General features: G+C 31.3%; 1 protein-coding gene across 1 annotated transcript; it reads left to right on the top strand.

The window, feature by feature from the left end:
- Positions 1-193: 193 nt before the first annotated feature.
- On the top strand, positions 194-8757 carry LOC125077162 (formin-like protein 20). The gene is made up of 4 exons (XM_047688995.1): positions 194-1046; positions 2798-2995; positions 4002-4202; positions 4463-8757. Exons 1-4 carry the CDS (start codon positions 408-410, stop codon positions 4988-4990), a joined length of 1566 nt encoding a protein of 521 aa, XP_047544951.1. The 5' UTR covers positions 194-407; the 3' UTR covers positions 4991-8757.
- Positions 8758-17143: the final 8386 nt, after the last annotated feature.

Here is a 17143-nt window from a genome sequence, read left to right on the forward strand (position 1 = left end):
CACAAAAGTAAAGTGAATTTCCTTTAAATAAATATTATCGCGCTGGAATATCGTGTTTTTTTATAAATATCCATTTATTTTGTTATAAATTAAGTCATGTATAAATACAATTGGAATTTGTACGGTGTATAGAATCTTTATATTTGTCTATCCTCCTTTATCCCATAGAGTATAGAAAAGACAAAACTACTAGCAATGCTCGTAGTTGCTTAACCAATATACTGTACTAAGGAAATAGTGATAAAAAGCTTCTAATAGTTTTAATTACTAATGTTACACTTGAATTTTTTTGGATTACAACCATCACATCACAAAAAACGTGTGTGCCAAAAATCATAAACTACGGAGGCGCTACGGCCGCAGGGGACCGGTTAATTCTTTTCATAAAATTTCAATGTGTTCTGGAAATGGTTTGCAAAGAGGACGTGGTATCATGGTTTAAAGAATTGGAAAGCTATAAACGCATAGATGCAATGTGTACATTACTAAATATGTGCTTGCCATTTGAATTACGCTTTATTGGCACGTATCTTGAAGAGCTCGGTAAGCGGGATTTTCAGGAGTTGCGTGGTGCGGAACTAAGGGCAAATAATCCAACAGATCTCGCGGCAGATATCGGAGGAGCAGACACAGACTCTAGGACGCGGCGGAAAATGGCTTTATATGTTTCACTTTTACGGTCGTGTAATTTCGCTTGTGCCACCACATTGTACAATGCAATGGTCAGCTTAGAGCAGAGTGGTCTACTGAAAGGCTTATATGGGGATCTGCTCGAAGAAATACTTCTTTTATATACAATGGCACTGCATCATCCAGCTTTTACATTTGATCAGAAGTCACACTTTGGTGAGATACTGGAAAAGCTGAAATTGGAAGATCAGCGGATACAGTACCAAGAACAGCAAGATCATAATATAAATTTAGCTCCCGTGAGTGGTTGCCATACTCAGTCTAGTATCACTGCAAATATGTCAGTTCCACCGCCTAATTTGTCTAGCTTGGTGCCACAGCCTGGTATCATGTTTGTTAAGACACCTGGGGTGCAGGTCAGTTTCAATGTTCATTATCCATATGCATGTACAGTTTTCAGTAAACGTTTGCTTTTTATCATATAACTGCATTTAAACATATTTATTATCATATATTAACTACATGGTACATATTAATTATATATTTCAATTTAAACTTACATGCAAAAGCATGTCATTACTAAAATTTCTCTTTCGAATGAAATTATAGCAAATAATTGTCCTGTGTTGTGTGAATGATATTGTCTAATTGTAAGACAATAAGATTCATATTCAATTCCCTTAAAAGTAAAGTAATAGTGATAATTAAATGAAAATACTTCATAATTTTGTTTTTAAGCATTTATGTAAAATAATGATGAAAAAATCAAATCATATGTATATAAATGTCAAAATTATTAATATTATTTTATATAATTATTATATTTTAGAGAAAATATCTGATCTTTACATACATTATCTATTTATTTTCATTTAAGATAGATAACTAACAATATGTTTACATTATTGTTTTACTGTGTATTTTCTACAGTTTGTAGTATGTATTCTTTCAAACATTTAATATTTATCTCACATAAAACATTTTTGATTTGTTATGTTATAAGAATAAATTGAATATATAACAGTTTAAGAACTATAAGATACTTTTAGAACTATAATTTCATCTACATTTCAGGGATAGTGCACTAGACACAATAGATAAGTAATTTTTATAATCTCTATAGGCATTAACTGCCCCAAAAAGTATTGAGATTTCTATAATATTACAATCATGTTATCACAAAATATTATGAACTTAATCATGGCAGGTATGGTAAAATATTGCACCGCATATTATACAGCACTGACCCAATATATAGTGCGTGCTCCATAATTCCTTTGTTTAGTTAGTATGTAAATTTTGAACCTCAAGATGTTTCATTCCTTGGCCTATAAACCATTGTTTATATTTTGTACAATTTCATTATCTTAAAACATTGAAGTAGGCCCTTTTTAACTAGTTTCAAATTATCATTTTCCTCATATAATTAATAATCTGATAATAAATAATTTGATAATCAGTACTAAATATGTAGTAATATATATAAAAATATAATAATCATATTTTAGGGTCCTATCATCTAATAAGTCAAAATTTTTATATTAGAAATGTAAATTGTTTTCTTTTTCATGATAATTTTCTATTATCTATACTAATATTATAAATGCGAAAGTAACTCTGTCTGTCTGGTGCTATTTCATGGCTAAACCATTGTACCGATGATGATGATCATGATAATTTTAAGAAATTTGGTACGAATCAAGCTCCAAGGAAAGATGTAGGCTACTTTTTATGCCTCATACAATGCCTCATACAATGTACCATTAAAATGAGAGTGAAGTCTCAGGCCGTAGCTAGTTATGAATAATGTTAACTTTGACAGTTTAATAACAAAGTACTAGTATTATCCCTATTTTCTAATATAGTTTTTTAAAAAAAAGTATAAAATTCCAGTTTCAAATATCTGAACCCCATCCTACCCAGGATTTTGTTAAAAAATTACCAATACTATTGAGTTTTAATAATTCTGGACTGTTTTCTGCATAGGGCAACAGAAAATTGATGAGTGAATTGCATTGCTCATATTGAAATGCTTCTGCTCATATCTGCCTTTGCAAATAATATATAATAATTATTATAAAGTGGTATTAAATTAAAATTTTAATTATTATAGAATTCATATTGAAATCATAGTAATTTGTTTAAATATTTTACAATATTATTTCAGCCTCCCACGTCAGATGGTGTTGCCGAACTGAGCTCTCCTCCAGTGTTAAGTGGTGCGGCAAACTTGGTGCCAATATTGGGCGAAGTGCCTCATCCTCCTCCTGGGTTGCCAATTCCACAGTACAATGTTGGGGACTTCTTAGGTCAACACACATGGCCTGCTAACATCATAGTCTCACCACTCAATCAACCTTTAGAGGTGTGTAATTATTTTATTACTTTATAGTTAAGTATATAAGAATATTATTATTGTTGTTTTCATATTCTCTAACTTTGATATTACCTATAAAGCCATGATAGTAAATAAATAAGGATCTATGTTTAGTATTAGACTAGCTTTATTTATATTTTTAAATAGATTAAATAGATCTTAGTATAGCTAGCATTGTTCTGCCCATATTGTGGTAAATGTAATTAATGTGGTAAATATTAATAACGATATGTATTATTCATAGTTATTTTTTTTTGATAGAAATGTTTTTGTAATTCTCAAAATGTTAACAAAGAAAAGTTACAATTGTTACTATTTTTGAAAATTTATTATTTTTTACCAAAAGCGAGGTGTTATTATCAATACTTATGGTTCTTGTATCTTAAATATGGGGAATTGCAAAGTGCTAAATTATTGTTTAGAAATTTCATTTAATCATATTTACTGTAACATATATATACCAATAGTCTTGGAGATCAGTAGAGTAGAATAGTAATCGATAGGTTGCAGCACCATCTAGTGTCTAGTTACAACAAAGTTGCTTAATATAAAAATCTTCTATAGCCTATTCCAACTGGAATTAGGAAAAGATAAACAAACCTTAGATTCATGTATTTCTACGATTTGCTAATAACTCCGCTAACAATATAAAGTACCTCAGCAGTATCAGTTATCTCCACTATGATTTTACTTCCAAAATTCCTATAACAGTTTCGTCGACGTTCAAAACGCTATATTTCGTAAATCATATGTATGTATGTAAAGTATATGTATACTCTATAAAAATTACACATACCTGACATTACATATGAATGACGGCTGATAAATTTGCTGCTTATAAGGTGCATCATAAAGTTGATATTGACTTTTTTATTTCTAGATATGTTTTTCTTCGTATTAGTATTCAGTCCAGTGACCTACCGCAGCCTTGATTTCGAAAAATGTCGAAAAAAATCTTGAAATTGGAAGAACCAATGCAAAATAATATTTTCAGGTATTAAACTATCAAGCTGGACCGGGTGGTGCAGGCGCTCCAGCGTCGCCTTTGATGTCGTCGCCGGGTGACAGTCGCGCCGCGTCCCCGCGCTCGCGTCGGCGCCTGTCACGTGACCGCTCCCCGCCACTTGTGCCCCTACCGCCGCCGGAGACGTTACCGCACCTCGCAGCCACTTTCGACAATCTTACTGTTTCTGAGGTCCGTGTATTATATTAATTTAGGATGTAAATGTTCATCTATTAAAAAAATATTTTAAATATATTTTAAAAGCTGGGTTTTATTGCTAACAATGGTATTTGACATTATTTTGACTTTGAATAGCATTACAAAGGTCTTTTGTTTTCAACATTTGTAACTGGGTATTCAATTTGTTTTTTTTTTTTTTGTAAATTGAATATTGTGATTGTTGATTTACTGTGTTCGTAAAATAAATAAGATAATGTAAAATATTTTTTTAGATGCGGCATAATGTCGGAGAGGAGAGACTACGTGAGATAACCGCCATGCACCATCAGTACCGATCACTCGAAAAACTAAACGGCGTTAGAAGACGCGCAGCCTATTGTCCACAACCTCGGTCGTCGTCAGATAGTGGCTCCAGTGCGGCGTCGTCACCGCCCAGCACGCCGGCGCCGCAGCCGCGCCGTGCGACACCTTCCATGCCCCCCGGCCCCGCTCCCTCCGCGCCGCCCGTGCCCTACTTGCCCTACACGCGGCCCTACCCCTATCCCACGCCCCCACCTGCCTATCGACCTCCACCTCCGCCTTTCGCCAACGGGGAGCCGCCGCCGTATCCCACGGCGGCGCCTTTCGCTGGTTTTGTTCCCGTACTGTATGCGCCGCCTAAGCTATCTTGCTGGAACTGTGGTGGTGCGGGCCACGCCGGCCATGAGTGTAAAGAACCGAGTATGGAAGAAATGACTCGCGCTGGTGGTTACCAGTTAGATTTCGGTGGTGCCCCTCCACCGGAAGCCGGTGACAAGTAGGAGATCGCCTAGCGCCCGGCCCGGTAGGACGTGGCCCTGCCGGGACGGGGAGGTGAGCCGACGTGGATACCCTTTATCTTTCTTCGGATCGTCCCCGCCGGATGATCCGATATCCGAAATTGGGCTCGCGCCTCTGTGACCTGAGCCTAGTGCTTCGATATTCGGTCCGGCGTATGAGGCCCGATGAAAAACTAAGAGGGTTTCGATATTAGATTGATTTGTATTCATTAGGTGTGACCTTAGTGTAAAACTGCGCTTATTGGGCTGACCTAATCAAAGTAAAGAGTGTCGAGTTAATTTGACATTGAGTATTTACACACTTTCAATTCTGCAGTTTTTTATGACCAATAAGGGTAACTCCATTTTTTCATTGTCTCTACATATTAAGCAAACATTGTTTTGGATTTACTGAAAAACATCAACTCTAAAATTTCCATTTCCGATTTTCAAATGTGCAATTAGTAGTTAATACGACAACGACAAGTACAAAAATGTTTTAAAATAATAATTCATTCAATTTATTTTTAATTACGTATATGTTTTTTTAATTACATTTACAACATTTAATACAAGCTGTATAATTGAAAGTGTGACGTTCACTTATGAAAATCTGACACTAATTGTTTCGGCATATTTGCTATAAATTAGAGGGAATTCCGTGTTAACTAAAATAAAATAATGGATTTACCGTAAAAATAGTGAATAAGGGCCCGCGCACGTCTGTCGATATATAGCGCAGAGATTTTTGAATAACAGGAAATAAATAAACTGAACAATTGGTCCTCGAGACTAGCAAAATGGACAAGAAGTATTACTACCATACTTTGCAGAACAGGAACTGTTATGATTATATTAAAGGCAAATTTCCCATATTAGGCCCACCTCAATTGATTGCTCGAGGCTTGCTAAATCCTGCTCAAGCATGCTCTGCGCTGCAATTCGTCAGATTAGCTCAGGTGCTGAGACGATTTTTTCTGCAATTTATTTGGAGAATTACTATTATTGTAATATTCTTAGAACATTACAAAATGTTAATAAAAAGTAAAAAAAAATGATATTTTTAATTAATATTTTAAATTCGATTTTATATAAAATATGTAGTGACTTACTGAACAGTGCCATAGTCATTGCTACAATTTGAGTGATAATTTAAAATAATTTTGTATGATGTTGTATATTTTGACTAAAATACAAATGCACTTTAACTATTCTACTGAACATAATAAGAATGGTTTTGTTTGATATAACAAGTTATAAACAATCGAATGAGAATTTTCGGATTAATCTCATATTGTAAATAAGGCTTTATTTCCTTAAGTACAAATTATTTGGAAATATTATTTAAGTTTAAATTAAGATCTATATATTATATTTATGGAATTCCCTGTAATTTTTTATGTCACTTCCGTAACAGTGTACGTAATATTTTAGTAAAGCAAGCATTAAGCTACTGTGTATAAAGTTCAAACTCATAATCTGACTGAATATATATGCTAATGAATTGTTTCCTTTGACCCAAGACTGATTAATGAACTAGCAATGTATTTCCAAAATTTTTAAAACTTTGTCATGGGGTTTGTACAGTTTTGGTTATAGCGAGTTTCTAAAATCAGAACTACGGATTTATCACTAAAGATTCTTAGGTCTGACAGAATGATAATAAATTATCGTAATGACTGTACCCGCGTGTTTGTATTTTGAAATATTTTAAATATATTGAACAAGGGGTAACTGATCAAGTTCAAGGTATGGCAAATGCTCTTAACGTTATAAAATTAGTGTTTATATTGAAGTCATTGTAAATAATTACAAATGTGTAAGAGAGATGACACGTCGCTGGATGTGATCATATTTTGTAAATATTTTCGTTTATATAATTAGTTGATATATTTAGAGATTGATTATATTTGTAAATTAATTTGTAATAATTTGAGTGACCCGTATATTGTATTTGATTGTTTTATATGATCACTGTCACAAATCACAATTTTGCATTTTTTTAAATCCCCGTTTTTAAGAATAGTTGAAATTAGAAGGATTGTACCTAAAATTGTTTTTTTTTTTTTCTTGCATAATTATATTTTTTTAATCGAGTCGAATGAGTCACACGCATAGGTGGGCGGGTCTCAATGGCCGATTATAATAATGACTATTAAGTGATCAATATTTTCTGTATATCAATTGGTTGGTTCAAAGTTTTTGCGTGTTCTATGTTGCATTTAGCTTTCGATTATAGTTAAATTATCCGGTAGTTATCGTACTATATGCCTTCTCAAGTGTAAAATATAACTGAAGAGAATGTTCATAAAACATGTATGTACATAGTAGTTTAATTTTATAAATTGATAATAATAATAATAATCATTAGCACTAGTGTTTGAGAAATAAACGCAATCAAATAAATCGTTTTTTTAACCTTGCGAGTTACTCGGTTAAGTTAAATGGCAAGGATTACTAAAAATCACTCCTTATGAAGGTTGTATGTCCATATAACGTAAATCTTGTGTTATTTAATCTTAACAATTTTATTATGATATTTAAAACAAAATAAAATAGATTAAACATAGTGAAAGTAAATAAACATTTGTATCTTTACCACCAAACCTCTGTAGTATCAGTGTCGAGTTATTAAGACTAAATAAAGTGAAATGTCACAATTTATTTTCAATTTAACGCTTAATTCACGCCCATCGTGGAGACAAGAGTCGACGTTTATTACAATGTAATGCCGTATAATTTTTCAAGGAACATTATTTCGCGTTTTGCGGAATTTATAATTTATTGATAAGGAATATTAGTTCTTGTTTTTAATATTTTTTGCGTTGTAAATTGTTACTATTATATATTATCTACGTCCTTTAAGTTGACGAAATTAAAATATTTAATGAAATACAGGAAAGTGGAAAATACTGCTGAGGTACTTTATATCGATAAATATTTCATTTAACCTTGGAAAAGTTATCGACAAACTCAGAAAAAGTAAAGTAACTAGTTTTATAATCTGCATTGAAAAGCAGTTTCAGAAAATATGCCCAAAATTACTCAGTGGTTTGTAAACCTTTTGTGTTATACTTAAAAATACCTTCCAATAATCATACAATTCTTGCTTCAGCATGCATACTGTAATAACAACTATAACGATAACTAATACTTGAATTGTTTTCTTTGCTATAATTATAAAGTGTTGTTATATTAGAATATCTAATAATTTTTAAACGCATCCCGTCCATATTGTATAAAATAATGGCTGTAATTTTTTTTTACTTATATTCGTTGCGCGTGGACTAAGGTTAAAGTTTCGCGTTTAACATTGTGCAATAACAGAATTCATGTTTTTTAGGTCTAACTATTGATACTACACGAGGTCCTGTAATTGTTGCAATGCAGCTTATATTATTAATTTTGTACTAGTTGAAGTATAAAATTATTTTTTTACTTTGTACAGAATGTTATAAATGTGATAAATAATTTTTAACATAATTAGCGATTGTGATTTAGTAAAGTGTGTAGTTTAATATAAAATAAAAAAAAAATATCGCTTACTAAATAAAATAAATTCTACTACGCTCTACAGCGATGTATTTATAACGTTGTTTTCTCACAATTTTGTATTCGGGTACTTATAATATGCTGTTATATTATCTACTAATAAAGAATAAGATCAGCATTTCAGGAAATCGAGTGTTTCGGCCCAATTTTATAAGACCTTTGTATCCCACCAATGCTGTGAATCATTTGCTTCCTGAGAAATAAACAACCAATATCTCTATTGAGTTTCCTTCATGTTGTCCTTCGTTCTTGGGTTATAATTTAAGATGGGAATTTATGACAATAGTGAACAGCACAGTTGTGTCTGATGTTAGTACATTAAAATAAACCGTTAAATAAAAGATAATGCGACCAATCACGTGCAATCTTACAGAAAAATATTTGCGCCTTCGTTGCACCTTTTACGGTTAGGAAAAAAAAAGTTCACGTTCATAAATCATAATTAGTTTGAATTTGCATTTCAAGCACGATCATTGGAATTGTAATAGTAAGATATAATTCTCGTAAAAAGGACAGGTTTGCATTGCGATGCAGAAGTAATAACTTAAAATGAAGGTGATAAAAAATGGTAAAGGAAGTCGAGCTGTACGAATATAATATTTTTATTATGAACTTCCATTTTCTTGAGGAACTTTATGAACGCCTTAATATTTGTAAATTAATCTCATTACATTATTAATAATAAAAAATAAATTTAATGTTTTATTAAGATTTTTAACTATTTCACTCCATTTAATTACAATTCAGTTAATCGCAGTCCACTGATGAACATGGAATCAGACTCCCACCACTTTCCATTTGGCATGTATACCTACTTTATTGGCACTCATCGTAGATCTATTCATTCGCGAGCCCCGCTTCGTTAAATTCGTGAATTTTTAATAAAATAACTTTAACAATTATAATTTAATTTCTATTTTTTTGCAGTCTTTAGTCTTGTCGTCTCACGCACACTGCGACATTTAATGCTAATACACGCCACAATTATTTAGCGCGGAGGGCGGTGCCTTCGTGAGTAAATACAGTTTGCACCTTACAATAATAAATTGAATATATAGTATGTGCTGAAACTTAAATACGCAATATCTATGATTCATTATATACTACATTAATGAAATAACACGATTATGTCGTGAAATGGGAGAGGATACTTATTTTTTGACCGACTCAACTAAATGGTTAGAAATTCGGCTTGTATATATATAAGTATTTGCTTCGTTATGTACATGTAGTATGAACATAAGAATTAAGAATAGGACACAATATCAATATCTGTCTTTTAAAAATAACATCCTAATAAATAGTTATAAAATAGCGATTTACAACTACAAAAGTAAATAAACAATGCAAGATATATTCAGAAGAAAATTGGCAGAACTTTAATAACTGTTCAGGTATATTAAAAGTTTGTTAGTTATGACAGCTTTACATGACGGCAACAGACGATGCAAATGTACAAAAGTATATAGAGATAAATATATTAAAGCTACATGTTCTTTGTATTTTCGAAACTAACATACAAAAGAAATACATGCAATGACTTGTGCTAAGTGCAAAAGCTAGTAATGACATTCATAAATAACATTTATAGTAAACATAGACTGATGCATTTAGAGGTACCTACTGTACTGCAAGTATTACAGTTTTAATCTCGTTTTAAATTAAAATTTATTGGTAAGTGTGAATAATTAATGTGGGTAGCTACCTTTTTGCATTTATGAAGTTAAAGTATATTTACTATATATAATGAAGCTAATTTTATAATAGAATGAACAATAGCCATTCCTCTTTTGTTCCATTTCAAAACGTCCTAATATAACCAAGATCATAAAAAATATTATTTGATGAAAAAATACTAGTCTTTTTCAGTTTTTCGTTTATATCGGAAAATATATTAACCGTTGCTTATTAAATATACTTCATACAATACACAGCTCCACACATATTTTCGTTTTCATTAGGTACTTTTTTTTTGTACATGTAGGTAAACTAATTCCACGGTAAAGAAAAATATCGTTATGCGACTTGTGTATTTCGGGTGAATGAAGTTCGAAAGTTAATGACAATTTGATTAGAAGTTTTGGGTGAATCTGAAGAAAATAAACACGCAAACTTTCGTTGTTGTAGATAATAATAGTATGTCCGATATATAACAAACTAACGTGTAGGAACTGGATTATTTGTAAATATTAATTTCATCATATTTCAGTCTATTTTTTCTCTCAGCGTATACTATGTTAGCAAATATATTTAATTTTTTATGGTGTCTATCTATAATGTAATTTTCATTATTTTTTAAGAGTTGAAGGTAGATTATAAATTTTATTCGGTATCCATAACGATTCTTCATAAAATTATCTTAATATATAAGTATTCATTTCAATTCAAAGTTCAAAGTATTTATTGAAATTTAAAAGACGTTAAAAAATCATTATTAAATCTTCCTATACTTCGTTAAGAGACTAATTTCATGAATAATCAACATTTACTTAATAAATGCTAGTGAACTTAATCAGCCTATTAAAATTTTATATAAGTTTACTCAGGTTTAATAATTACTTGACTTTCTGAATTAGGAGTAAACAATATCGTATGAACTTATTAAACGAAGAACATACAATCGGAGTTCAAGTAATTATTCATATTTTTTAATGTATCACTGGAAACATGCCTTGGCTATTACCTAAAATGCCATAAATAAATAACCAAAAGGAACGTGACATTTGACTATTGTTACGTATCGCCTTGAATAAGACTCAATTAATACTCTATTCTTGACATTTATATGATACTGAAGTTAATAATTCCATTGCGATTTTAATGATTTTATTTCAGGTCTAAACATAGAAATTTTATTGTTTCACCAATATGCACCAATGGGTTCAGGTGATTGAAATCTAGCTCCGAAACACAGTTAATCGATTTATCAATGAGATGTCGAATAAAAATTAAATTATATTAAATAAAATGGCTGTCACTTCAATTGTCTCTAAGAAATTTTATTTTGACGCTTAAAAATGTCATCCAGCTTATATAAAGATAAGCAATGATCTTTAACTAGTGTTTCAAAAAAATAGGAAAAATATTTTTTTAATAGAACTAGACATACTTCAAGGTTTCATACTTCCATTCCACGTGCTAAGTTCTCACGATGGCGAGTTTCTCTAGTTTTCTCAATAGATAGAAACTTTGGGTTTAAATCAAAGTTTCTTTATAGTAACAGGGCACGTACTAGCAAAAGTTATTTTATTGGTCCGCAGCTTCATAGAATTTCATATCTTCTTGTTTTACAAAGAGCACAGCCGCTAATTTATTAATAACTTTCATTAGAGAACAGTCTCTTTACAAGATAATACTTTAGAAAACCAGTCTCTCATGTTTACTTAAGAAAATGAAATTGCTTAACTTTGGTTTATTTAAATATATTCATGTTTAATTAATTAATAAGGACAATATTTACGTACTAAATACTTGACAAGTTTTATTCGCTATAATATTATAATTGTTATAAACGACTTAAAACAACTTTGATTCAATTTTATTCGATACTCCAAGAAGCATTATTTTAATAGCTTATTTCCTTGACAAGGTAATAAGTTTGAAATGGACAATTATTGCATTTTGAGTCTTATATGGTTGTCAATACGTTTCATAGCACGACATCAAATTTTATTAATGCTTCATAAGCACTTACGGAGGATACAAACAATCTCCGCAAACAAAGTGTTCACGAGCTACGAAGTGCCTATTGGTAAACAAGGAGCTGTTGCGTAATGTCTTTGCTTATACACGTATCACCTACTTACAGCGAACATAGCGTTTTCCTGTTCTTGCTTAGTTGTTAAAAGTTGATAGTTTATTATCCCATGTGGCACTGTCAAAATATACTATATAGTAGTTTGTTTCGAAACAATATTTCCAAACGTTACTTTTGAAACAACAAGAATAAAAACCTATAACATATAGTTTTTTCAAAATAATTTTATTTAATCATATAAAAAAATGTAATATATTATTTTTCATCCAATTAATTTAAGTTTGGCCTATTAAAAATTTAAAGCTTATGTCAAAAAAACGTTGATAAATAAGGCATATTAATCAATGAATATACTCTCTAATATACATGATAAGAAAGGGTGGACTTAGTATTTTTTGATTTCTAGGCAGGATATACAAAAATGTAATTGTACTTTATTGACTTAATCTCCAAAATGCTTTTATGAAACTACTTAAATAAATAATATTTTGACATTGATTTTTGATATTGTTTAGCTTCAATAAACATACTTATACATACTTATTTATAATTTTTGAGTTCTTTGCTTAAAATTTAAACGTCACAAAATCATATTACTAAAAGCGAAATTAAAAAGAAAACCCTTTTATTTGTGCAAGAGAACCAACGTAAAAGCCCAGACAAATATAAATACTCTATTTTATGGGTCCATTGACATTTGCATATTACTTTTTATTTAAAACTGAACCCTGAACAATATCGTGCGTGCGACTTCCTTGCCACATTATAATACTATTCAACATAAGTTCATCCTCACTATATTCACTCAATGTCGACGTTATCCTTCCGTTTTATCAAACTGCCATCAATCTTGTCATGCTTGCAGGGGGAGGGTGACGGTGTAGCATACTGTAGCTATCTACCTATTTATTTAGTCATTTGATATTTTAATATTATCGGTATGCAATCTGTAGCGATTTTATGTTGTTCACTTATGTATTTTTATTTCCTTTATGCTCCGTCGTTCTAATGGCTTTTCAGCACTATTACATTTGCAATTTATTACATTAATAGAAAATGGTAGCATACATGTGTTGTACCCTTGTGTATATTTACACAAGTACGAAAAAAAAACTTTAGAGAAAGAGTTTTTAAAGTCAAGTCAAAGTTCAGTAGATATGGACTGCATGAATTTGTAATTGAGAATCAAGCAAATAATTTTAGATTAAAAAACAAAATTATATCTATTATTATTGATTTTATCTAGAGTGTATCTAGAGTGCTATTACATGTTTATGAAAAATCGTATAAAATAAAAAATACTAGCAAGAATCTCACAATGACGTGCACGTCATAATTAAATATGACAATTCCTATATTCTTGTTCTTTAAATAATGATCCCCTAACCAAAACAAGTTCGGAGAGTAACTTTTTCTACAAATGTATTACTTCAATAACTATAAATGTATTGATTTGATTACTTATGCTAAATTAAAAATATCTACGTCATAACCGTCAATTTACTATTAAGTAAATTTCGTATTAACGAAATTTATGCAAGGGATAAGTTATACATAATTTGTAATAGAGAATCATTAGTGACAGATATACAATTTTACACTCGCAGATATTATTTAAGTAAATTTTATTAAGAGCTGAACTCGTTTATGGTTAAAATTTTTAAACCATTTTACAGTGCAAGTTAAAATTAGATAAAGATAAGAGCAGTTTGTGAACCAAGAGCGCCTTGCTCGCGCCGTACGCCGGGGTTACAATAAATTAAAAATTTAATTAAACTACGAGAGGTCACAAACGTTTAATATACGTGTGTTATTCGCTACTATTTATATCATAACTTTTTGTTTATAAATTACTAATAGTAATACTAATAAATGTAATATTTACACAAATTAATAAAATAACTATTAAAAAAACTAATAGAAAATTTACGAGCTTGCCTTAAGCTTACATTATGGGCGGGAACATGACTCTACATACTGAACTTCTATAGGTAATCTCATGACAAAATGATTATGTCCCCTGATTGTATTGTTATTACTAATAATTATATACATATAAGTTATTGTCTGATTTAACTACTAATTAAAAAAAATCCATTATATACTAACTATTATTATTGAGAGTATATACCCTACTCTAAAATAGCCTTCTGCCGAACTCTTAAACTAAAAGATACGAGTCTCAAAATAATAATAGAAGAACTAATCATAGCCAACGAGATTGAAACAGATTATTTGACAACATTTTACTAATAGTTACATCCTAACACTTTCTTAACCAATTTCTAACTAACCAGTTTAACGGAGATTTTATGATAGCGTACGATTATATAAACGAAAAGTGCAACGGTTGATGAGAGTTTACAGTTTTTTGTGACTAAAAATCCCAGTTATATGCGGTTAAGACTATTTATTTTCAATTAACCTATTTACCCATTATCCTACTTATTTAGAAAGTAATGATCTTTCGTCATATTTGTCGTAGAACCGATAACCGTTGGGGAAAACGTGTTCTAGAGTGGAGACCGCGTCTCGGCAAACGTAGTGTAGGACGTCCTCAGGCACGGTGGAGTGACGATTTGCGCAAGACGGCTGGCAGGAGCTGGATGCGAGTTGCCGAAGAAAGACCACAGTGGCGTGCATTTGGAGAGGTCTATGTCTAGCAGTGGACGAATGCGGGCTGATGTGTGTGTGTGTGTGTGATCTTTCGTCCCCTTGCTTGATCTCCAACCAATTATTTCAGGAATAGGTTGAAAACCGAATAAAAAACAGATTTGATTAACATTTGCCAGCATTTGCCATTTTAGGGTTTAGTGTTGATTTTGAGGTCTACTATTGAATGATTCATTGATGCGTTTAAAACAAATGATCTAAGCCGGTTCTCACTTCATTTGAAACATTCTGCAAGAAAGTATTCTTGCAGAATGTTGAATGAGTGCCGAGTATTATATATGGGTAATAAAAATCTATAAATCATATAGTAATAACATTATATTATATTAATGTAAGTAAGCATTATTTACATTGAGAATTTAAATAAATATTTACAAATCGTAATTAAAAATAGCAATTGTACCTACAAATCGTGACCGCTTGCCGCGTGGAATGTTGGCAGAAATACTAGCTGAATTAAATTTAAATTAATTATATTTCGTACTTAATTATTAAAATATACAGAGACCACACGTAACCAAGTAATAACATGAAATACGTAAACAATTTTCTTACGGAAACTAAGTATCATTTAAGCGCGCGGAGGCAGGTAACTTCAAATGGTGTGATTTAGTAGCGAACTTCTGAACGTTTCCCGGAGTGCATCAAGTTTGCGAAACTGTCTCCTTCTCGATGCAAAGATCTGATGAGTGAGACTGTTATGATTGAACTGGGTTACAATTTGCAATCAAAAACTAAGTTGCTTCAATGTCTCTATCTGTTATACCCCATAGGATTTCTTGGCAACATTAAGTTTAATCAAGTTTTTAATGGAATAACAACACAATTTATCAGAATGATTAATTGTATCTCCTTATATCCGCGTGTTTTAATTAATAATAACTACGTGGAAGTTCCGTATAATTAGAACACTCGTTTTATTTATATATAAGTATTCTACTAACCGCAATGTAGCTTATTTTTTTACCATAAAAGTCTAAAAGGAAAACATCACGAGAAATACCGAAAATTATTTGTATTATGTATTTTAAAATTTATAAAAGATGATGTTTTAAAATTTATTGATTTCGAATTGCGTTCGTTACCGTTATTTAATTTTTTTTTTAAGTTTCGTATAAAGTAGTTTATTAAATTAATTTTCATAACAGATTTGTATAAATTTGAATTAAATTCCGTAAATGAATTTGTTTTTGCATTTTTAATGTAGATTTTCTCTAAATATGCAAATATTTCTTTATGTTTTATCTAGAAATGAGAAATCAAAAAGATAATTAGCCAACAGTTGGCAACTGCTTTATACTTTAAATGTAATTTACAAGAACATTAGGCTTCAAGACGAACAATGTATGTAACAGTGTTTGCAATTAAGTGGTATTAGATGAAATTCCTTTTGTGCCGTGCTTGGTGCAATAGGAAGCGATTATATTTTAACTTTGTACTTACAATTGTAATTTAAAAGGTTCGGGTAGTTGAAATTCACGAAAGATCCCTCCAATGTTGTAGTATATAGTTTTAATTTATCGCCTGTTATACTTCTTCTGACTAATTTCGTTCAAAGTGGTCATTCTTAAGAAAGATTGGCTAATTGGGCAGCAAATATTGTTCACTGTTGTGTGTCCATAATTGTGTCCTCAGTGTCCAACAGTGTATCCGAGTCAACTGTGAAGGACATATCATAGTGCGCACTAACACAGATACACTCTATAGAGAGTGAGTGAACAGATCTACTTGATGGTTTATTGTGCAAGACGGTCTGGGCAGGTACAACCCACTCATCAGATATTGCAACGCTAAACAGGAATACATGATAATTTAATAAATAAGCTAGTGTAACTACAGGCACAGCACAGCACATCTTAGCTCCCAAGGTTTGTGACGCATTGGCGATGTAAGGAATGGTTATTATTACATAGAGCGCTAATGTATAGGTGGTGGCGACAACATACCAACAGGCGGCCCATACGCCCGTCGGCCTATCCACGTTATAAAAAAAAATAAAGATGCCTGTCGTGCTCTAAGTTTGATATGTTTTTGTGTGTATGTATGCGCGTGCCGAGTACTCGTCGAGTGTCAGTGTCCTGGTTTTAATAAAAGCAAAATTTTTGAAAGCATTTATGACATAATATTTATACACGTTTACAAAAATAAAACGTTTTCACCAAAAAATACGCCTT

Source organism: Vanessa atalanta, chromosome 3, assembly GCF_905147765.1.
Source record: "Vanessa atalanta chromosome 3, ilVanAtal1.2, whole genome shotgun sequence".
Lineage (NCBI taxonomy): Eukaryota > Metazoa > Arthropoda > Insecta > Lepidoptera > Nymphalidae > Vanessa > Vanessa atalanta.